Consider the following 25,485-nt stretch of genomic DNA (forward strand, 5'->3'; position numbering starts at 1 on the left):
CCACCCCTTCAGTGGCAGCACTTGTGCCCCAGTTGTACACTTCACAGGTAGATTTGCATCAAGCACACTCAAAAATACGCCATACTTAACCGTCCCCAGGATGACACCGGGGTAGGTAGCTAAGTCTTTCCTGATCCCAGCTCTGTTCATCTTGGATCATTTTTAAAAACAATGTAAGCAAGGGTTACTCCAAGCGGAGTCTCCCTTTTTTCCAAAAATTGGGCCACACACACACCCACCCCTTCAGTGTCAGCACTTGTGTTCCAGTTGTACACTTCACAGGTAGATTTGCATCAAGCAGATTCCAAATCCACAAGCATTTACTCTCCCCAGGATGACACAGGGGTAATAAATTCCTTGTGGATCCATGACTTGTTCATTTTAATGAACGTTAGTCTGTCCACATTGTCACTGGACAGACGGGTGCGCTTATCTGTCAGCACACACCCAGCAGCACTGAAGACACGTTCAGAGACAACGCTGGCAGCTGGATACGACAAAATCTCCAAGGAGTAAGTGGAGAGCTCTAGCCATTTTTCAAGATTTGAAGCCCAAAATGAGCAAGGCTTCATTTGCAAAGTCATGGAATCCATGTTCATTTGGAGATACTCCTGTATCATCCTCTCCAGCCGTTGACTATGTGTCAGACTTGTCTCTGGTGGCCTTGCAAAGGATGGTCTAAAAAATTATGAAAAGATTCAATAAATTTGCTGTTACCAGCACCAGATACGGAGCTGCTGGTACGGGTAGACTGTTGAAGATGACGAGACCGTCCCATGTTTGTCAAGTTACAACTGGGAGATTCACTCTGTGCACAACGGTTGTTTGGTGGAAATGCCGAGCTAAGATCGAGTAACAGCTTTTGCTGATAATCCTGCATACGTGCGTCCCTTTCTATGGCTGGAATTATGTCACAAAATTTGGACTTGTACCGGGGATCTAACACAGATTGCAATGATCGTACGAATTTTACACTCACCGTGCAGATTTCTTCTGTTTTTGCTAGTATGATCCATGTAGTGGATCGACTCTTTTATTAATCCTCCAATATGCAGCACGAATCCTCAGGAAAAACAATGAGAGTCCTGAACAGGTGCTCCCACGTGGGTAATGGAGTAAAGAAAAAATCCCTTTCGGCGCTTCCGGAGGATAAATGGGATATCAGTGCAAGTTTGCAAAAACTTCAAGAACAAGGGTTTATTAATAGGTTCAATAAAAAACGGACAATTACGTTGTCCGTTTTTTATTGAACCTATTAATAAACCCTTGTTCTTGAAGTTTTTGCAAACTTGCACTGATATCCCATTTATCCTCCGGAAGCGCCGAAAGGGATTTTTTCTTTACTCCAACAAGGATTTATGGAAGACATTGTGAATCTTAAATGACACAGGCAGAGTCAAACAGAAAGATACAGGGTTAATAATCTCCGAAATCTTATAAGGTCCAATAAATCTGGGCTTAAATTTAGGAGATAGAACTCTCATAGGAATATTTTTAGAGGACAACCACACCATCCCCCACTTTAAACCGGGGACCAACAGTCCGACGCCAGTTGGCAAACTTCTGGGCTGGGATTCTTGGGATTGGAACAATTTATCCACTACCTGCCCCCAAATCTGCTGCATTCTGTTTACCACCGAATCCACCCCTGGACAATCAGACGCCTCAAGCTGCCCCGAGAGGAACCTGGGGTGATACCCAAAATTGCAGAAAAACGAAGACACCAATGTGGTAGAGCTAGCTCTATTGTTAAGGGCAAATTCAGCCAAAGGCAAAACCGAAACCCAGTCATCCTGATCCGCAGAAACAAAATACCGTAAATTGGTCTCCAGGGTCTGGTTAGCCCTTTCAGTCTGACCGTTGGTCTGAGGATGAAACGCCGAGGAGAAAGACAGCTGAACACCCAATTTGGAACAAAAAAATCCTCCAAAATCTGGATACAAACTGCACCCCTATGTCAGAAACATTGTTTTTGGGAATACCATGCAAACGAACAACATGTTGGAAAAACAAAGGCACCAACTCTGATGAAGACGACAACTTAGATAGGGGAACCAAGTGGATCATCTTGGAAAAGCTATCACAGATCACCCAAATCACAGTCATTTTCTGAGAGACGGGAAGCTCTGAAATAAAATCCATAGAGATGTGCGTCCAAGGTCTCTTAGGTACCGGCAAAGGCAATAATAGCCCACTAGAGCGTGAACAACAGGGCTTGGACCTAGAACAAACTCCACACGACTGCACAAAACTACGGACATCCCGGAACAGGGAAGGCCACCAAAAAGAGCGGCTCACAAGATCCTGAGTACCAAAAATGCCAGGATGACCCGCCAATACATAACAATGAACCTCAGAGAAAACTCGGTCTCTCCATTGGTCCGGGACAAACCGTTTTCCCGCAGGACATCTCTCAGGTTTATCCTACTGAAATTCCACCAGTGCCAACTGCAGATCAGGCGAAATGGCTGAGAGAACTACATCATCCTTCAGGATAGTAGGCGGCTCGACAACCTCCAAGGAGTCAGCACAGAAACTCCTGGAAAGGGCATCGGCCTTAACATTCTTGGTGCCTGACAAAAAAGAGACCACAAAATTAAACCGGGTAAAAAACAAAGCCCACCTGGCCTGCCGAGGATTCAACCTCTTGGCAGATTCCATATAGGTAAGATTCTTGTGGTCCGTAAGCACCACAACCTGATGTCTAGCCCCCTCCAACCAATGTCTCCACTCTTCCAATGCCCACTTCATAGCCAATAATTCCCTGTTCCCCACATCATAATTCCGTTCAGAAGGAGCAAACTTCCGAGAGAAAAAGGCACAGAGCTTAAGTGTACCCGAAGTAGCGTCTCGTTGAGACAGAACAGCCCCTGCTCTGATCTCTGAAGCATCGATCTCAACCTGAAATGGGCGAGACATATCAGGTTGCTGCAGAACTGGGGCAGAAGTGAATCGCCTCTTAAGCTCCTGGAAGGCCACAATCGCCTCTGGGGTCCAATGCTCAGCATCCGCTCCCTTCTTGGTCAAATCTGTCAGAGGTTTGACAATGGCAGAAAAATTGGCTGTAAATTTACGGTAAAAATTAGCAAATCCAAAAAACCGCTGCAGGGAGTTTAGAGAAGTTGGTTGCACCCAGTCGTAAATAGCCTGAACCTTAACCGGGTCCATTTCGATAGCGGAGGGAGACAAGATGAAGCCCAAAAAGGAAATCCTTTGCACCCCAAAGAGGCACTTTGACCCCTTAACGAACAGTGCATTATCCTTAAGTATCTGAAAAACAGTCCGTACCTGCCCAACATGAGAAACCCAATCATCAGAAAAAATCAAGATGTCATCCAAATAGACAATCAAATATTTACCAATAAGGTCCGGAAAAATATCATTCATGAAGGCCTGGAAGACGGAGGGGGCATTAGTGAGCCCAAAAGGCATCACTAGGTACTCAAAATGCCCCTCAGGAGTATTAAAAGCCGTCTTCCATTCATCACCCTCCTTAATACGGATGAGATTATACGCACCCTTAAGATCCAGTTTCGTAAACCATTTGGCACTCTTTACTCTAAAGAAAAGATCAGACATCAGAGGCAAAGGGTACTGATATTTGGTCGTAATTTTATTAAGAAGACGGTAATCAATACAAGGTCTCAACGACCCATCTTTCTTAGCAACAAAGAAAAAGCCAGCACCCAAAGGAGAAGAAGAGGGCCAAATGTGCCCCTTCTCCAATGATTCCCTGATGTATGACCGCATGGCGTCATGTCCGGGCACAGACAAGTTGAAAATCCACCCCTTGGGAAATTTATTAGCCGAAACCAGCTCAATGGCACAGTCACAGTCTCGGTGTGGGGGCAGAGAATCAGATTCCTGGTCATTAAAGACATCACGGAAATCCGACAAGAAGGCCGGATCATCAACTGTCTGAGCAGACGTGGACGACATGGAAAGGTCATGATGACAACCCCAACTAGCTACCGACAAGGATCTCCACTCAAGAACTGGATTATGGGTCTGCAACCATGGAAATCCTAGTACCAAAGTATCATGTAGATTATGCAATACTAAAAATTTACAAGTTTCCTGATGCGCTAGTGATACTCTCATAGGTACCTGGGTCTAAAATTGGGGTTTATTTTCTGCCAAAGGGGTAGCATCAATGCCCCTTAAAGGAATAGGAGTTTGCAAAGGAACCATGGGGAAACCACAATCCCTAGCAAACCCAAAATCCATCAAATTGAGCGCTGCCCCTGAGTCCACAAAGGCCAATGCAGAAAAGGAAGACAACCAGCAAAGCAATGTGACCGACAAAAGAAACTTTGGTTGCAAAGAACCCACAGTAACAGAAGTAGCCAATCTCCTTTCACGTTTAGGGCAGACAGAGATATTATGAGAAGCGTCTCCACAATAGAAGCACAGTCTATTCTTCCGTCTGAACCCCTGCCGACTAGCATTAGAAAGGACCCTATGACGCTCCATAGGCTCCAAAGGCTGTTCCACAGGCACAAAATCAGCAGGTATCTTCCTGCGCTCACGTAACCGCCTATCAATCTGAATGGCTAAGGTCATAGAGGCATCAAGACCAGAAGGGACGGGGAATCCCACCATTACATCCTTCACATTATCAGCAATACCCTTCCGAAAAAGAGCCGCAAGCGCGTCATCATTCCATTTGGTAAAGACCGCCCACTTTCAAAATTTCTGACAAAAAGTTTCTGCAGAATCCAAACCCTGAGTTAAGGACAAAAAGGCCTTTTCTGCTTGGTCCACAATATTGGGTTCATCATATAATAATCCCAAGGCCTGAAAAAAGGAGTCCACATCACTGAGAATCGGATCATCAGACGCTAAAGAGAAGGCCCAGTCTTGAGGGTCACCACGCAGTAAGGAGATGACAATCTTGACCTGCTGTACGGGATTCCCTGAGGACTTAGGGCGCAGGTCAAAAAATAATTTACAATTATTTTTGAAGCTCAAAAACCTCGACCTATCTCCCAATTCATCCATGCTACAAAAAAGAAATCTTCCACAGAACCCAAGGAAGAAGAGGAAAAACACCAAAAAAAAAATATATTCTCAGCAGACTTTTTTTTTTTTTTTTCTTCCTTCTTAAGAGTACCCTTTAAATTTGTTGGCCTGAACACACCTGGTCTCTGACCAAACCATTCCTGGCCACAAGAGGGAGCCTCACAGCAGCCAAAGGATAACTGACATTCACAACACATTAGCATAAGATATAAGATCTTTAAAAATACTTTTTCTAAAGATCTCTTTATCTATGCGAGTGTATATAGGGACGGTTAGGCAGGGATCAGCAATATACACCCAGAAATGCTCCTGGCTCTGAGTGAATATTGCACCTGACACGTTCCCTTTAACCCCTTCACGACCATGGACGGAATGATCCATCATGGTGCCCTGGGCCTTAACGACCAAGGACGGATCTTTCCGTCATGGCGTAATCGCGGCACCGGAGCCTCCGGTGACTGCGATCGGTTAACATAAACCGCAGATTCGGGGAGGAGGGGACCTGTACCTGACCTCAGGAGGGGTGGTGCCTCCTCCCCGGACCTACGGAGGCTGTGATTGGCTGATGAACGCCGCTCAACCAATCACAGCCACTGTAATGTTCCAGCCACTTAAAGCGACTGAAACATTGAAATCCAGCCCTGGCCAGTGCAGCTATAGCACTGGCCATTGGCTGGAGCTGGGTGACCTCACTGGATCACCCTCCCCCAGATCCAGTAGCTCTGATTGGAGAGATCGGCCTTGTGACCGATTTCTCCAATCACAGTGGACCTGTTGCCGGTGACCACCCCCGTCATCGTCCCTGCAGCACGCCAGCACAGTGAGTGTACACAGTGCAATGGCAGGGCGACAAGCTCCGGTCCCATGCTGTTATGAGACCGGAGCATGGGACCCGGAAGTTGCCGCGCTGCCATTGCACTGTATGAAACCGGCCTCCCGATCCGCCGCTGCCCTCCGCCGCGATCTGCCACCCGCACCCCCACCCCTCGTATCTGCTGCCCGCACCCTCACCCCCACACCTCCCGATCCGCCGCCCTCCATCTGCCACAGTGCCACCAGTCCCCCCCGATCTGCTGCCCGGCCCCTTTCCCTCGTGATCGGCTGCTCGTCCCCTCACCGCCGTGATGTGCGCTCCCTCCCCTCACCGCCGTGATGTGCGCTTCCTCCCCTGTCACCGCCGTGATGTGCGCTCCCTCCCCTGTCACCGCCGTGATGTGCGCTCCCTCCCCTGTCACCGCCGTGATGTGCGCTCCCTCCCCTGTCACCGCCGTGATGTGCGCTCCCTCCCCTGTCACCGCCGTGATGTGCGCTCCCTCCCCTGTCACCGCCGTGATGTGCGCTCCCTCCCCTGTCACCGCCGTGATGTGCGCTCCCTCCCCTGTCACCGCCGTGATGTGCGCTCCCTCCCCTGTCACCGCCGTGATGTGCGCTCCTTCCCCTGTCACCGCCGTGATGTGCGCTCCCTCCCCTGTCACCGCCGTGATGTGCGCTCCCTCCCCTGTCACCGCCGTGATGTGCGCTCCCTCCCCTGTCACCGCCGTGATGTGCGCTCCCTCCCCTTTCACCGCCGTGATGTGCGCTCCCTCCCCTGTCACCGCCGTGATGTGCGCTCCCTCCCCTGTCACCGCCGTGATGTGCGCTCCCTCCCCTGTCACCGCCGTGATGTGCGCTCCCTCCCCTGTCACCGCCGTGATGTGCGCTCCCTCCCCTGTCACCGCCGTGATGTGCGCTCCTTCCCCTGTCACCGCCGTGATGTGCGCTCCCTCCCCTGTCACCGCCGTGATGTGCGCTCTCTCCCCTGTCACCGCCGTGATGTGCGCTCCCTCCCCTGTCACCGCCATGATGTGCGCTCCCTCCCCTGTCACCGCCGTGATGTGCGCTCCCTCCCCTGTCACCGCCGTGATGTGCGCTCCCTCCCCTGTCACCGCCGTGATGTGCGCTCCCTCCCCTGTCACCGCCGTGATGTGCGCTCCCTCCCCTGTCACCGCCGTGATGTGCGCTCCCTCCCCTGTCACCGCCGTGATGTGCGCTCCCTCCCCTGTCACCGCCGTGATGTGCGCTCCCTCCCCTGTCACCGCCGTGATGTGCGCTCCCTCCCTTGTCACCGCCGTGATGTGCGCTCCCTCCCCTGTGACCGCCGTGATGTGCGCTCCCTCCCCTGTCACCGCCGTGATGTGCGCTCCCTCCCCTGTCACCGCCGTGATGTGCGCTCCCTCCCCTGTCACCCCGTGATCTGTGCTCCCTCCCCTGTCACCCCGTGATCTGTGCTCCCTCCCCTGTCACCCCGTGATCTGTGCTCCCTCACCTGTCACCCCGTGATCTGTGCTCCCTCACCTGTCACCCCGTGATCTTTGCTCCCTCACCTGTCACCCCGTGATCTGTGCTCCCTCACCTGTCACCCCATGATCTGTGCTCCCTCACCTGTCACCCCGTGATCTGTGCTCCCTCCCCTGTCACCGCCGTGATGTGCGCTCCTTCCCCTGTCACCGCCGTGATGTGCGCTCCCTCCCCTGTCACCGCCGTGATGTGCGCTCTCTCCCCTGTCACCGCCGTGATGTGCGCTCCCTCCCCTGTCACCGCCGTGATGTGCGCTCCCTCCCCTGTCACCGCCGTGATGTGTGCTCCCTCCCCTGTCACCGCCGTGATGTGCGCTCCTTCCCTTGTCACCGCCGTGATGTGCGCTCCCTCCCCTGTCACCGCCGTGATGTGCGCTCCCTCCCCTGTCACCGCCGTGATGTGCGCTCCCTCCACTGTCACCGCCGTGATGTGCGCTCCCTCCCCTGTCACCGCCGTGATGTGCGCTCCCTCCCCTGTCACCGCCGTGATGTGCGCTCCCTCCCCTGTCACCGCCGTGATGTGCGCTCCCTCCCCTGTCACCGCCGTGATGTGCGCTCCCTCCCCTGTCACCGCCGTGATGTGCGCTCCCTCCCCTGTCACCCCGTGATCTGTGCTCCCTCCCCTGTCACCGCCGTGATGTGCGCTCCCTCCCCTGTGACCGCCGTGATGTGCGCTCCCTCCCCTGTCACCGCCGTGATGTGCGCTCCCTCCCCTGTCACCGCCGTGATGTGCGCTCCCTCCCCTGTCACCGCCGTGATGTGCGCTCCCTCCCCTGTCACCCCGTGATCTGTGCTCCCTCCCCTGTCACCCCGTGATCTGTGCTCCCTCCCCTGTCACCACGTGATCTGTGCTCCCTCACCTGTCACCCCGTGATGTGTGCTCCCTCACCTGTCACCCCGTGATCTGTGCTCCCTCACCTGTCACCCCGTGATCTGTGCTCCCTCACCTGTCACCCCGTGATCTGTGCTCCCTCACCTGTCACCCCGTGATCTGTGCTCCCTCACCTGTCACCCCGTGATCTGTGCTCCCTCACCTGTCACCCCGTGATCTGTGCTCCCTCACCTGTCACCCCATGATCTGTGCTCCCTCACCTGTCACCCCCGTGATCTGCTGTCTGCTCTCCCTCACCTCTCACCTCTCACCCCCGTGATCTGTGCTCTGCTCACCTGTCTCCTCCGTGATCTGCGCTGCGCTCCCTCCCCCACCTCTCACCCTCCCCGATCTGCTACCTCCTTCATCTCCTGTGATCCAGCTGCCTAGATCCATCCTGTAGGGTAACTATCCCCAATCTCACCTCCCACTCCCCTTCCCACCCATCCCCCCATTCCCCCCTCCCCCCATCCTCTGCCGCTCCTGCATCCACTGCGCCCTCTCCCATCCGGCCCCACCCTATCCCAGCCGCCGTCTCACAATCACAGATGCTCCCTTTATATGCCGCTGCCCCCCATCTGCTGCCGCCCCATCTGCCGCTGTTTTTTTTTTCTATGCCATGGGGGTCTATTTTCCAAAATGGGGTCACATGTGGGGGAGCTCTACTGTTTCGGCACCTCAGGGGGTCTCCAAACAGCATGGAATACGCTAATTATCCCAGACAATTTTGCGTTTGAAACGTCAAATGACGCTCCTTGCCTTCCGAGCCCTGCTGTGCGCCCAAACATTTCATTTCCACCACATATGAGGTATCTGCGTACTCAGGAGAAATTGCACAATACATTTTATGGTGCAATTTTTCCTGATACCCTTGTGAAAAAAAAGCTACCTGGTTGAAGTAACAATTTTGTGGTCAAATGTTTTTTTTTTTATTTTCACGGCTCAACTCTATTAACTTTTGTGAAGCCCCCAGAGGCTCAAAGTGCTAAATAAACATCTAGATAAATTCCATGAGGGGTCTAGTTTCCAAAATTGGGTCACATGTGGGGGAGCTCCACTGTTTCGGCACCTCAGGGGGTCTCCAAACGCAACATGGGATACGCTAATTATCCCAGACAATTTTGCGTTTGAAACGTCAAATGACGCTCCTTGCCTTCCGAGCCCTGCTGTGCGCCTAAACATTTGATTTCCACCACATATGAGGTGTCTGTGTACTCAGGAGAAATTGCACAATACATTTTATGGTGCAATTTTTCCTGATACCCTTGTAAAAAAAAAGCTACCTGGTTGAAGTAACAATTTTGTGGTAAAAACGTTTTTTTTTATTTTCTCAGCTCAACTCTATTAACTTTTGTGAAGCCCCCAGAGGCTCAAAGTGCTCAATAAACATCTAGATAAATTCCATGAGGGGTCTAGTTTCCAAAATGGGGTCACATGTGGGGGAGCTCCACTGTTTCGGCACCTCAGGGGCTCTCCAAACGCAACATGGTGCGGCTAACGATTCCAGCTAATTTTCTGTTCAAAAAAGTCAAATGGCGCTCCTTCCCTTCCGAGTCCTGCCGTGCACCCAAACAGTGGTTTTTCGCCACATATGAGGTATCTGCGTGTTCAGTAGAAATTGCCCAACAAATTTTGGGGGTTAATTTAATCCTGCTACCCTTGTGAATATGCAATATTTGACGCTAAATTAACATTTTTGTTGCAAAAAGTAAAATGTTCATTTTTTCCTTCCACATTGCTTTAGTTACTGTGAAGCACCTGAAGGGTTAATAACCTTCTTGAATGTGGTTTTGAGTAGCCTGAGGGGTGTCGTTTTTGGAATGGTGTCACTTTTGGGTGTTTTGGGTCATGTAGACCTTTCAAAATCGCTTCAAATGTGATGTGGTCCCTAAAAAAAGTGGCTTTGTAAATTTTGTTGTAAAAATGAGAAATTGCTCATAAACTTTCAACCCCTATAACTTCCTTAAATTTTTTTTTTTCCCAAAATTGTTCTGATGTAAAGTAGACATGTGGGAAATGTTATTTATTAATTATTTTGTGTCATATGTCTCTTTGGTTTTAGAGTATAAAAATTCAAAGTTTGAAAATTACAAAATTTTCAAAATTTTCGCGAAATTTCCGTTTTTTTCACAAAGAAACGCAAAAAATATCGGCCTAAATTTACCACTAACATGAAGCCCAATATGTCACGAAAAAACAATCTCAGAATCACCGGGATCCGCTGAAGCGTTCCAGAGTTATAACCTCATAAAGTGACACTGGTCAGAATTGCAAAAAATGGCCTGGTCTTTAGGGTCAAAATAGGCTTGGGGCTGAAGGGGTTAAAAGGAACCTATCACCAGATTTGGTGACTATAAGGCCTGTTTCACACGTCAGTGAAAAACACTGACGTTCTTCACTGACGTGTAAAACACGCACATGTCCCTCCATGTTCCGTGATTCACGGCACACGTGGGTTGTCCATGTGCAATCCGTGATCCGTGATCAGTGATTGCATAGGGACATTACTCACCTGCCTTCACTGCTGCTGTCCATGGTGCTGAAGTCTCCAGCTCTGCAGCGTCCGCCCACCGCTCTCAGCAGCTACTTCCTGATTGGGTTTTCCTGCTCTCATGAATATTCATGAGCCAGGCAGGAGCTGCCGAGAGCGGAGCAGGCACAGCGAATCGCAGGCAAAGTAAGTTGAAAATATTTAATATTTAATATATCCGTGATTTTCTGGTACATGTTTCACTGATCACACACGGATCACACCATAGTGTGGTCCGTGGGTCATCAGTGATGCCAGAAAAAAACTGACTTGTCTCCGTGCAGAATCACGGCCACGCATGCACGCTGCACGGAGACACGTTCAGTGAAAAAACCACTGACGTGTGAGCAGACCCATTGATTATAATGGGTCTGCGTACATATGCACCCTTCTCCACAGTTTCGACATGGCGACAAATATGTTTAACGCTGACAATGTCATTATCAGCATGACAATTCCAGTCATTTACATGCTGGAGCACACACTAAACACTATTCGGAGTCAGGGGGTGGGACAACAGGAAGGGGAGGAACTACAGGAGGATTCATATGCGCAAGAGACAACAACATCACCAAGGTCCAGACGTTCATCATCACCAATGCGGCAGGCATGGGACCATGGGGGACACGGATCAACAAGGGTGCATGGTAGCAGGCAAAATGTTGAGGAAGGTGCAGGAGAACATGAAGAAATAGACGACTAACTGTCTATGGACATGGAGGACTCAGCGGATGAGCGAGACCTTGGTCAAATTTCAGTTGAAAGAGGTTGGGGGGAGATGTCAGAGGAAGAAAGAACGGTTAGCACCTCTATGCCACAAACACAGCATGGACTTGGTCCGCATGGCTGCGCAAGACACATGAGCGCCTTCTTGCTGCACTACCTCAAACATGACCCTCGTATTGTCAAAATTAGAAGTGATGATGACTACTGGCTTGCCACACTATTAGATCCCCAGTACAAGTCCAAATTGTGTGACATAATTCTAGCCATAGAAAGGGACGCACGTATGCAGGAGTATCAGCAAAAGCTGTTACTCGATCTTAGCTCAGCTTTTCCACTAAACAACCGTGGTGGAGGGAGTGAATCTCCCAGTTGTAACTTGACAAACATGGGATGGTCTCGTCATCTTCAACAGTCTACCCGTACCAGAAGCACCGTATCTGGTGCTGGTAACAGCAATTTTATTGAATCTTTCCATATTTTTTTTAAGACCATCCTTTGCAAGGCCACCAGAGACAACAAGTCTGACACATAGTCAACGGCTGGAGAGGATGATACAGGAATATCTCCAAATGAACATCGATGCCATGACTTTGCAAATGGAGCCTTGCTCATTTTGGGCTTCAAATCTTAAAAAATGGCCAGAGCTCTCCACTTACGCCTTGGAGATTTTGTCATGTCCAGCTACCAGCGTTATCTCTGAACGTGTCTTCAGTGCTGCTGGGTGTGTGCTGACAGATAAGCGCATGCGTCTGTCCAGTGACAATGTGGACAGACTAACATTCATCAAAATGAACAAGTCATGGATCCACAAGGAATTTACTACCCCTGTGTCATCCTGGGGAGAGTAAATGCTTGTGGATTTTGAATGTGCTTGATGTAAATCTACCTGTGAAGTGTACAACTGGGGCACAAGTGCTGCCACTGAAGGGGTGGGTGTGTGTGTGGCCTAATTTTTGGAAAAAAGGGAGACTCCGCTTGGAGTAACCCTTGCTTGCTGTGTTTTTTAAAAGGAGCCAAGATGAACAAGTCATGGTTCATCAAAGACAGCTACCTACCCCGGTGTCATCCTGGTGACGGTTAAGTATGGCGTATTTTTGAATGTGCTTGATGCAAATCTACCTGTGAAGTGTACAACTGGGGCACAAGTGCTGGCACTGAAGGGGTGGGTGTGTGTGTAGCCCAATTTTTGGAAAAAAGGGAGACTCCGCTTGGAGTATCCTTGCGGTGTTTTACATGATTTTAGAAGGGCATGCCATGCCTATATCTGTGTCTCTTCCTCTTTTCCTTGTAACGCTGTTTTGTTTTCGCATGAGAATTTGTTCTTGTCACTTTCCCATGTGTTTGTGTTGTGTTGTGAGTTGTTTGTCACCTTTTGGACACCTTTGAGGGTGTTTTCTAGGTGTTTTTATGTGTTTGTGATTGCCTCCCATTGTTTCCTATGCGGTTCGAGTGGTTCGCCGAACCGAACTCGAACGAGACCTGCGTTCGGCGAACTGAACTCGAGCCGAACCACGGCCGGTTCGCTCATCTCTAATGGTAACGCTTCTCATGATTACAGCAGAATAATAAGTCTTCTCTAATTGCTTCTATTAACCCCTTCACCCCGGGAGATTTTTCATTTTTTCCTCTCTTTATTCCAATATAGCTGAGCAATAGTATATATAAAAGTGGTAACAATTAAAATGTAACCTTTAATATTTATTATCTAAAAAAAGGGCCACATAACAAAGACAAAAACGGTTGTAAAACCAACCCAATGACGGAGCAGATTTTTATCTCCAATTGTTGTCAGATATAGGACAAAACTCCACAGGGAGGGGTTGTCCTCCACCGTGGTAATAGTAGTGACAACACTAGACAGGTTGTCAAACACAGTTCAGCAAGGTCAAGTAAACATAACTTACTACCATCTCAATAAAATGAAAGGAAAGGTTATCCAATATGTAGAGGGGGGGGGGGCAAAATTATCGCCTCACATTACCCCTCAATTGGTAACAGTCTGACCTTAAATGCTCCAAGACCTCCCGACGCGTTTCATAATTGGGCTTACTCCTCAGGGGATTATGGTCATGAGGGAGCTGAAAAAATGAGCAAAAGTGGTCAGAATAATCACTGAACCAAAAACATAGAATGCTGAGCGAGCGAGGGGCTGAACTGAAGTAAAGTGCTGAATTTAAGATAAGTGCATAGTTTCAACACAATTACATAGTGGTGATAACTGTAATTGTTGAATTTCATTAGGGAATTGTGTGTCTGTTTGGGATTCTGTGAAAAGGAAAAAAAAAAAAAAGTTAGTCTTGTGATTTAATTAGTAGGATTAGTCACACCTGTTTCTAGAAGCTTCCAGCAGCTTCTGATAGTCATTGTACATCTATATAAACCACCCAGTACAAGCGAGGTACTGTGCGAGCAAGGGGCTGAACTGAAGTAAAGTGCTGAATTTAAGATAAGTGCATAGTTTCAACACAATTACATAGTTTGACACAAGAACATAGTTTGAATTTATCCTTATACGTTTCCCATTGGGTTTCTTTAGTTTTTTTCTCTTATTTTTCTACTTTACTGTTGATCCCCATTTGATAGGTACTCCATGGACAATGCTACCAGGTGTGTATCTTGTCAGATGTATGCATGCCTTGAGCAGCCGCTCGAGGGTGACTATGTCTGCACTAGATGCGAGCATGTTGCGTATTTGGAAGCCAAGGTAACTGATCTAAATAAGCAGCTTGCAACACTCAGGGGCATTGCAAACCTGGAGAGGAGTTTAGAGCTCACTGAGCTTTCTCTGGCTGGGGCCAGTGATATGGAGGAGGGTGGAAGTGGGGAAGATCAGGACTCAGAGGTAGGTAGCTGGGTAACAGTTAGAAGAAGAGGTAGGGGGAAAAGTGTCAGGGAGCCTAGTCCTGACCTGGCACAACCTAGTAAATATGCCTGTTTGGCTGATATTAGGAATGAAGGGCCTGGACTAAGGTCACTACAGCAGGATGTTGCTCCTAGCAACCAGGAAAACAACTGCTGTAGGAAGGAGGGAAATAGGAGTGCAGCAAAGCCCAGACAGATGTTGGTGGTAGGGGACTCTATAATTAGGCGGACAGACAGGGTCATCTGTCGCCGAGACCGTGAATGCCGAACAGTGTGTTGTCTGCCGGGTGCTCGGGTTCGGCATATTGTGGATCGGATAGACAGATTGCTGGGTGGGGCTGGGGAAAACCCAGCGGTCATGGTGCACATTGGTACTAATGACAAAGTTAGAGGCAGGTGGAAGGTCCTTAAAAATGATTACAGGGAACTAGGAGAGAAGCTGAAGTCCAGGACCTCCAAGGTGGTGTTTTCAGAAATACTACCGGTGCCACGAGCGTCACTAGAAAGACAGCGGGAGCTTAGGGAGATAAATATGTGGCTTAGAAATTGGTGCAGGAAGGAAGGGTTCGGGTTTATGGAGAACTGGGCCGACTTCTCAGTCGGCTACAGGCTCTATGGTAGGGACGGGCTGCACCTCAATGGGGAAGGTGCAGCTGTGTTGGGGGAGAAAATGGTCAGACGGATGGAGGAGCTTTTAAACTAGGATCGGGGGGGAGGGAGGGTAGTGGAGCAAATAAGGGGATAGATAGAGCAGATAGAGACAGGGAAACGGTAGGGGTCAATGAAGGATTAGGGGGGGATGGGACATACAAGGAACGTAGGGAGGCTAGGAGTAATAAAGGTGTTAATAGGATTAAATGTCTACTGGCAAATGCAAGAAGTCTTGCAAACAAAATGAATGAATTGGAGACTCTTATGTCAACCATGGATTATGATGTGGTGGGCATTACGGAAACCTGGCTGGATGAAAGCCATGACTGGGTGACAAACATACAGGGTTATAGTACATTTAGGAAGGACAGGAAAGGCCAAAAAGGTGGTGGGGTGTGTATATTTATCAAATCTAACCTAAAACCTGTGTTGTATGATGACATTGAGGGGAACAGCAACAATGTAGAGTCAGTATGGGTAAATGTACATGGGGAGGGGAATAATGGAAAAATGCTAATTGGAGTTTGCTATAAGCCTCCTAACATACCTGAACAAATAGAGGGTGAAATGCTGGAACAAATTGAAAAGGCAGCTAATAATAATAATCGGGTTCTTATTATGGGGGATTTCAACTATCCAGACATTCAGTGGGACATAGAATCTTCTGGTTCTGCTAAAAGCTGTAAGTTCTTATCTATCATTCAAGACCATTTCCTCTCTCAGATGGTAGGTGAACCGACCAGGGGAGATAATTTGCTAGATCTGGTCCTGTCAAATAGACCGGATACAATTTCAGATCTACAGGTCCGGGAGCACTTGGGCACCAGCGATCATAATATGGTAAGCTTCGACATAATATTCAATAGAACATTTCAAAGGGGGAATGCTAAAACCTGGAATTTTAGGAAAGCTGATTTCAACAAATTAAGGGAAGAGCTTAAATGTGTAGATTGGGACAAAGTCATGGTAACTGGGGATACCGAACATAAATGGGGTAAGTTTAAGGATATACTACTAGAGTCCTGTAAAAAACGTATACCCTCTGGTAATAAAATGTCCAGGAATAAAAAGAAACCACTATGGATAAATAAGACTGTACAAAGTATAATAAAACAAAAACAAAGGGCGTTTAAAATCTTAAAGGCTGAGAATACAGAAATAGCATTGCAGGAGTATAAAGATATCAATAGGCAATGCAAAAAAGAAATCAAACAAGCAAAACTAGCTACTGAAACAAAAATCGCCAATGACATTAAAATAAATCCCAAAATCTTTTATAAATACATTAATGCCAAAAGGAAAACAAAGGATAGTATCGGACCCTTAAAATATAATAACAAGTTAGTTATAGAGGACAAACAAAAGACTGAGATATTAAATAGGCATTTCTCATCTGTATTCACCAAGGAACTGACTGTACCAGGGATCATTCAACAAGTGAAAAATCAAAGTCCACCAACCGATATAATTAATTTAACACAAGATGAAGTACGCCTACGTCTGAGTAAATTAAACATTGACAAATCCCCAGGGCCAGATGGCATTCATCCACGAATATTGAGGGAATTGAGCTCCGTAATCGACAGACCGCTGTATCTCATCTTTTTAGACTCACTTGTAACGGGGTTGGTGCCTCAGGATTGGAGGATTGCTGATGTGGTACCGATATTTAAGAAAGGTAAGAGGGTAGATCCAGGAAACTACCGTCCAGTAAGCCTGACATCAGTAGTATGCAAAGTTTTTGAGGGCATTTTAAGGGATGACATGCAAAAATATATTGCAGAAAATAATCTGATAACTGACAAACAGCATGGATTCATGAAAGATAAGTCGTGTCTAACCAACCTGTTGGGGTTCTATGAGGGGGTAAGTTCAAACCTGGATATTGGTAATGCAGCTGATGTGATTTATTTGGACTTTGCAAAGGCATTTGATACTGTACCACATAATAGCCTTATACTAAAGCTCCAGAAGCAAGGCCTAGGGGACACAATATGCAACTGGGTAAGGAATTGGCTAAAAGATAGGAAACAAAGAGTAGTAATAAATGGTACATTCTCTAAATGGGCTATAGTCAGCAGTGGGGTGCCGCAGGGATCTGTGCTTGGACCGATTCTTTTTACTCTCTTTATTAATGACCTTGTGGATGGGATTGATAGTACAGTGTCAGTCTTTGCCGATGACACCAAACTATGTAGGATATTAAAAACTGACCTGGATAGTACAATATTACAAAAAGATCTGGATAAGATGTCAGAATGGGCAGATACTTGGCAAATGAGATTTAATGTTGATAAATGTAAAGTAATGCACCTAGGACGGAGTAATCCTATAGCTGCGTATACATTAAATGGAAGTAAACTCGGGACTACAGAACAGGAGAAGGACTTGGGCATTCTCATTACAAATAAGCTGAGCAGCAGCACTCAATGTCAAGCAGCAGCTGCAAAAGCAAACAAGATTTTAGGGTGTATAAAAAGAGAGATTAGATCCCGGGATCCCAACGTATTGTTACCCCTCTATAAATCACTAGTAAGGCCACATCTGGAATACGGGATCCAGTTTTGGGTCCACATTTTAAAAAGGACATTCAGAAGTTAGAGTCAGTTCAAAGGCGGGCAACTAGACTATTACAAGGAATGGAAGGCCTCCCATATGATGGCAGGTTGAAAAAGTTAGATATGTTTAGCTTAGAAAAAAGACGTCTCAGAGGAGATCTCATTTATATGTATAAATACATGTGTGGTCAATATAAAGGACTGGCACATGACTTATTTCTTCCAAAAACAATACTAAGGACCAGGGGGCACTCACTGCGAGTGGAAGAAAAGCGATTCCGACACCTAAATAGGAAAGGGTTCTTTACAGTTAGAGTGGTCAGACTGTGGAATACACTACCACAAGAGGTTGTAATGGCAGATACTATAACAGCTTTTAAAAAAGGGCTGGATGATTTCCTCAGTACACACAACATTGTTGGTTATAAATGACTTAGAAACTAGCACATATTGTAAGATCACACATGTCTTTACCTTAAGAACAATGGACCTCCAGCTTGGTGTGTCTGGGCCTGGCATAAAGCACCGAGCTTTGAAAAAACCGCCCTTAAATGTCATAGGATTACATGGGGGTGGCCACATCTAACCCAATGAGATGACACGCACACAGCCCCTACGCCCCCAGCTGGGCGGAGCTCCCCTGAGATGTGTGCTTTGCAACATCCCCCTCACAACGCTATCCAACCACTCGTCGGAACGTCAGCTCGCGCGTGACTGCACGTCACTGTGGTGGGCGTGAATATACCCACTGCACTGACGTTCAAAAAAAACGTGTTTTTGGGATATTTTATTCACCTTGTTAAATATATGGTGAGGCTGACAGGTCAGTAGGACGCCTCAGGTCAGTACGAGTTCATAGATAACAAGCATGTATACTTTTACTTTTATCTAAGGGTTTAAAAAAATTCAGAAGTGTTTGTCCCTCAAAAAATTGGGCTTTTTGCGCTATTTTCCGAGACCCATAGCGGTCTCATTTTTCTTGAGCTAGCGTTTTTAGGGATACAATTTTTGTGTAGATGCTACGTTGTTATCGCCTGTTATTGCATTTTAAATAGTTTTTGCGTCAACCAGTTTTATTTTCAGTGAGGCGAATAAGTGTGATTTGTGATAAGTGTGATAAAGTTCAAGTGTGATTTGAACTTTAAGGTTTTCTTTTCTTTCATATTTTTAAAAACTTTTTTTTTACTTTATTTATTTATTTTACTAGTCCCCCTATAAGGATAACTATAAGGATCAGCAGTCTAATCACTTGTTCATTTCTGTTGATCTAGGCTGCACAGCTCTGATCAGCAGAAATGCTTCTTTCCTGTCAGTGCCGACGCTCTGTCAGGTTTCACAGGAAATACGTCTTGGTAGCAACAGGAGTCATCACGATTCTGAGCTACCATGGCAACCATCTCCCAGTGATTGCATCACAGGGCTCCAATGGCAGCGGGGAAGAGCGTGGCCATTTAAATCACGTTGTCACATTTTGACAGCGTGATCTAAGTGGAAAGCAGGCTCGGGTGGATCATGCACCTGCACCTGTTAGCCCCACATGTTTGTTATTCAAATCAGAAGATGTGTGGGGGGTCACCACCGATTCACTGCAGCAGCCGATGGTAATTACCCCGACATTACCGATGACAAACTGGGGTCGTAAAGGGGTTAACCAAAAGCACAATGTTATTAAAGATAATATATAATAGAGTAGACCTCATATGTAATGTGCAGCTTTTACATAGTGTAGATTAAGGTGTCTGATCTGCTTTAGAATAGAATTTTGTAGTTTTAAAATATTCTACAGTAATTTAAAATAAATACTACCAAGTTTGCATTAAGAATATTTTATATTTTTTCTGGTTATAATTATTGTTTATAAAACAATGTGATCGGCAGTGCTGAATGGGTGTAGATGGGGAGTGGTTATGGATGTGACTAGTTGTGAAATGGGTGTGGTTAGGGACGTGGCCTAAAATTGCCGTGGCGTGATTGGCGCCGCACAATTTGTCCCTCTTTCCTTTCTTGGAAAGTTGGGAGGTATGGTGAAACAGCTGGCCATCTGCAAAATGAAGCAAGTTTTAACAATCAGTTTAAAAATGGTTTGGTTTTGGAGCCAACATGGCCAACTCAGTGGCACTCTTTCTGGCCTCACAGAAAAGAGTATTTGGTTTTATAAACTGGACAACCCCTCTAATCAAAATGTAGGTTACTCCACCGGTATTAGGTAACAATACATTGCCTGTTAGTACGTCTGACAAGTCTTTTTTAGTAAATATTTGGGCTCCTCACAAAATAACAATTCTGGATTATCCTTTCATAGAGCATTGTACCATTCTTCTGTTATTTGTTTTATCAATAAAGGTATAAATTCATTGACAATGGGTTTGGGGGATGGTCCCTATTGAGTCTTATGTGGTCCAATCAGTGCAGCTAGTGCCAGGCTGTGTAGGGGGTCACCCCATGCCTGTTATCAATAGAGTTATACATTTCCATGGGCTACACAGTATGGAGCTCTTAGAATTCACATTCAGTGGATGAGGTTGGGCGGCAAAACCAGACACTGCAACAAGGATTACATGGGACCCAACAACTTTTTCTACACAGATACACTGAAACTAGTGCAGTTTTCCATTTACTATGAACTAATACCATCTTACCTAAGAATATGCTGACAGAATAACCCCGAGCTCCTGATTTTTCTGTGCTATCTGACTGCAGTGGGAAGCACACCCCATTTCTTCCATAAAAATTGCCAAATGTGTCATAGCTGAAGAAAGGAATGATGGTGATGAAGAAGCCAAGAGCCCAAATGGCCAAAAGTGCTCCTAAGGTTTGTGCGCGTCCTGCTCGGAAGTGACTAAATGGAAAGACGATACATAGGTACTTCTCCAGAGTCATGTATGTAAGCATGAGGACAGAGACTTCAGAAGACAACATGGCCAATGAGCCAACTAGTTTACACTCCCAACTCTCCATCCAGACCTGGGCATGTTTGTTGTATTCTCCCTGAAACTTGATATCATATGCACCAAGGCAGAAGAGGTAGAAGCCCATGAGGCAGTCTGCACCTGTAGGCAGAAAGGTAATATTAGAATTCAGCATTATACACTGTATAAAAGTATTTTGTGAGATTTGTTAAACATGGCAATGAAAGAAAATCAATATGATCACAATGACAGTGTCTACAAGAGGAATTGTATGTGCATTTTCCCTATAATATTGCATAGTGCAAAGTCTAGAGCAGAAATCCAGGGTTAACACTTGTGTACTTGCCTTGGATGTGCACTTTGAAGGATTATCCCTTCTAAATCTGGCTAATACATGTTGGGCTTAATTGACAGCCTCTCCATGCCAAATTGAAGGGTATAACAAGGATGTTACCTATTTTCGAAGCTTTTTTTCTCTTGAAGAATTTCTGTTGCATGTTAATAGGGATGCAGTAACCCTAGTTATAGGGTTGTGGAAACTTAGTCACAAGGTTGTGGAAACCCTATTCACATAGATTAAATGTGCATTGTTGTTGATTTTGACACAGATTTCATCACAGTATCCCTGCAAAATTTGTGTTATATCTTTAATTTGTGAACATATTCTTAAAGAGAACCTGTCATGTGAAAAAATGCTGTTAACCTGGAGATATAGAGTTAATCTATAGGTTAATAGGATTCTAAACCTGCCCAGCGGCTGCACACTAAATTGACTGTCACCAGGTTTGTACCACTTAATCTCAGGATAAAGGTAATGAGAAACTGATTCCAGTGATGTGTCACTTACTGGGCTGTGCAGTGTAACTTTTATAAAATCACTGTTTAATTAACAGGAGATTATCATTAGAGGACTACTTGGCATGCTGCTAGGTAGCAGGCCCAGGAGATCTGTATAACTGCTAGCTCTAGAGCAGAGAAAACATTGATTTTACCAAAATGTCAGCAAACAGCTCAGTAAGTGGAATCAGGGTCTCTGGCTCTACTTTATACTTCTCTCAGATGGTGTAGCAAAAATCTGGTGATGGCATTCCTTTAATCCCTGCTGCTGGGAGGGAATTAACTTTAATCCTTCCGGTTTCAGTCTCGGGTGCGGCCCTGGTTCGGATTCAAGACACCGCTCTTTGTTTGGAGAGCGGTAGCTGTAACTGTACCCTCTCCACTCACTGACAGCTTCCTCTAATGCAGAGCAGCCGTCAGTCTGCTTTCCATACACAGAACAGTGACAGAACCACCCAGATCCCACACCACCCCCGTGACTGAAACGGAACACGTCAGGGAGGATTAAAGTTAATATCCTCCTGGCAGCGGGGTTTAATGTGTAGGCACCTAACAGGTTCAGAATGCTATTAACCTGCAGATTTTCTCATGTGATAAGTTCCCTTTAAAGTACAAAGATGTGGCTGCAGAGAGATGGATTCTCATCTACCTATTCCTTACCTCCTCATCCCCAATAATTGCCAAAAGGTGATAATTTAACATAATTTACACTGAAAAGTATTTTCACTAGCAGTATTTAGTATTGCATGTGACTACTGTATATTTTACAAAACTACACTAATATCTTTTGTTATAGCAAACAACAGATGATCATGGCTTACCCCTCTGACACAGCCTCTCCTGCTGCACTTTCTTATGGTGGTCTCCATCTGTCTCACCCCCCCACCTCCGCCCCAGTAACAAGCATGGTAGAGGAGTTGGTTTGTTGCTCTCCAACCTTTACACCAATTCCACTGCCACCCTCTGTTACTCTCCCCTTTTTTGAGGTGCACTCTGTCCGCATCTACTCCCCTTCCAACCTCCAACTGGCTGTCATTTATTGCCCTCCAGGGCCAGCCACCGCATCTTTTGAACATTTCACCACCTGGCTAATATATTTCCTTTCCACCGACATCCCCACTATCATCATGGGCGATTTCAACATCCCCACTGACACATCTCACTCATCTGTCTCTAAGCTTTAAACACTCACTTCCTCCTTCGGCCTCACTCAATGGTCTTCTTTGGCTACTCACAAAGATGACCACACGCTGGACCTCATCTTCACTCGTCTCTGTTCCTTATCTAACCTCTTTAACTCACCTTTCCCCCTGTCTGACCACAACCTACTCACATTCTCTTCCCTCTCTTCTCCAAATACACCCCCCTTCAAAAACGTTCGCACCCTCGCAGTAATCTCAATCACCTTGATTTACACTCCCTTTCTCAGTCCCTTCTCCCTCTCACAGACATTGCTTCCTTACATGACGCAGATGCTGCAGCCACTTTATATAACACTACAATCTCTGAAGCTCTTGAATTGGCCGCCCCCTCACACAAACCAAAACTCGCACAATCAACAGGCAACCTTGGCACACAAGCCACACTAAAGAACTGAGACAGGCTTCCAGAATTGCTGAACGCAGATGGAAGAGGTCTCATTCCACTGAGCACTTCGTTCCATACAAAGAGTCCCTCGCAACTTTCAAGTCTGCACTCACTGCTGCAAAACAAACCTACTTTTCATCCCTCATATCCTCTCTATCTAACAACCCTAGACAGCTATTCAACACTTTGAATTCTCTCCTCCGTTTCCCAGCACCACCTCCCTCTCCTCTCATCTCAGCTGAAGACTTTGCCTCTTTCTTCAAGCAAAAGATTGACAAAATCAGAGCAAGCTTTGGCCCACAATCCCCACAGCCCCTCGTCTTAGCTACTCAGCCCTCTTTCTCCAAATCCAGTTTCTCCACCATGACAGAAGATCATCTTTACACTCTACTCTCAAGATCACATCTAACCACCTGTGCACTTGACCCACTCCCATCGCACCTCATCCCAAACATCACTGCAGTCCTCATCCCAGCCCTAACCCATCTCTTCAACCTATCACTATCAACTGGTGTATTCCCTTCATGCTTTAAACATGCTTCAATCACACCCATCCTTAAAAAGACCTCTCTTGATGCATCCTCTGTGTCTAGCTACCGCCCCATATCCCTTCTCCCCTATGCCTTAAAACTACTGGAACAGCATATCCATCTTGAACTATCCTCATACCTCTCCTCCTGCTCCCTCTTTGACCAGCTACAATCTGGCTTCCGACCTCATCACTCTACTGAAACTGCACTAACTAAAGTCACCAATGACCTACTAACTGCCAAAGCCAAGAGACACTATTCTGTCCTCCTCCTCCTGGACCTGTCCTCTGCCTTCGATACAGTAGACCACTCCCTCCTATTACAGATTCTCTCCTCTCTGGGCATCACAGACTTGGCTCTATCGTGGATCTCTTCACACCTAACCGACCGAACTTTCAGCGTCTCCCACTCTCACACCACCTCCTCATCCCACCATCTATCCGTTGGTGTCCCTCAAGGTTCAGTTCTTGGACCCCTGCTGTTCTCCATCTACACCTTCGGCCTGGGACAGCTCACAGAGTACCACGGCTTTCAGTATCATCTCTATGCTGATGATACTCAGATCTACCTCTCTGGACCTGACATTACCTCCTTACTAACCAAAACCCCACAAGGTCTCTCTGATATTTCATCCTCCTTTTCTGCGTGGTTCCTAAAGCTTAACATGGACAAAAAAGAATTCATTGTCTTTTCACCTCCTCATTCACCAAGCCTATCCATCAAAGTTGATGGCTGCTCACTCTCCCCAGTCTCACAAGCTCGTTGCCTTGGAGTAACCCTCAACTCTGCTCTATCCTTCAAACTGCACATCCAAACCCTCTTCACCTCATGCCGACTACAACTCAAAAATATCTCCCGGATCCGTGCCTTCCTTAACCAAGAATCAGCAAAAACATTAGTACATGCCCCCATCATCTCCCGCCTCGACTACTGCAACCTCCTGCTCTTTGGCCTCCCTTCCAACACTCTTGCACCCCTCCAATCTAAATTAGAACCAAAAGAATACAGGACTTAATTATCATTTTAAAAGTCACTGAGACCCAGGTCACCATACCATCAATATATATAAAGACTGACCAAGTCAAAAAGGTATATATATATGCATATTGAATAAAAGAGCATACCCCAAATTTATGCAAACATACAAAAATAGTTTATTTCAGTTAATAAATGGCCGCAACACATGAGGACATACACAAAAGGTGAGTTAAAATCAACACAAAAGAGCGGTGTGGTACAAGTGGGGACCCACTTGGTGTGGATATAATGTATCATATATAAATATACAGGGGCTCTTCGGGGAACAAGGTTTACATGCTCAGAACAAATTTCAGATAATAGATAATATGTAACACAGTATATGAAAGAGCACCTGCAGTAATAACAAGATTAGCCTATAGTGGCATAACATCTACAAAACAGATCATTTGTGTACATTATTACAGTCTGTCAGAGATAAGACATAAATATTCAACCAGCACAAAATTATCCAAAGTAGATATAGATGTTAATATAAAGGGGATAATACCCATATGCACATACAGTTACAACTTGTCAGATGAAAAGAGCACGTGTTATAAAAGGCACCAGTTGATCAAAGGAATAATGTAGATTACACTGCAGGTGTAAACCCATGCTGATAAAGAAAGCATTGTAGTCAGAGCAGTGACTAATCAAAAGGCAAACATGCCATGAATACTGCAGTTCTGAATACTGCTGTGATGGCAAACAATGGCCCACAGCAGAGCTGCTAATGTTATGAATGAGCAAAAAAGTGAACCGGAGAGACCCAGGGATATTACCAGACAAAGTGGATGGCCCACAGGAACACACCGCCCCCACCTCGACGCGCGTTTCGCAACTGCTTCGTCGGGAGGTGTAGGGGCTGTGTGTCCGGATCCTTAAAAGCTCCCAGCGAGCCGCTTACCAGCCTATCGCGGCGCGCGGCGGACCAGCGATGCCCGTCCCACACCGCACGCTGGAGTCAAGACAATCATGATGCAGCTGCAATCACGAGAGCCATGTGGACGCCAGGTGCGGCGGGGAGAAGCATACACGAACCGTCG

General features: G+C 46.5%; 1 protein-coding gene across 2 annotated transcripts in view; it reads right to left on the reverse strand.

Annotated features, from left to right (window-relative positions):
• The window catches only part of LOC142251311 (relaxin receptor 1-like), a 1,991,578-nt gene that overhangs the window by 125,778 nt on the left and 1,840,315 nt on the right, over positions 1-25,485 (reverse strand). For both annotated transcript variants that reach the window (XM_075323995.1, XM_075323994.1), the window contains one exon: positions 20,196-20,606. In XM_075323995.1, coding sequence (XP_075180110.1) covers positions 20,196-20,606 — 411 coding nt within the window. The remainder of the gene's footprint in view (positions 1-20,195; positions 20,607-25,485) is intronic.

The sequence above is a fragment of the Anomaloglossus baeobatrachus genome, chromosome 9 (assembly GCF_048569485.1).
Source record: "Anomaloglossus baeobatrachus isolate aAnoBae1 chromosome 9, aAnoBae1.hap1, whole genome shotgun sequence".
Lineage (NCBI taxonomy): Eukaryota > Metazoa > Chordata > Amphibia > Anura > Aromobatidae > Anomaloglossus > Anomaloglossus baeobatrachus.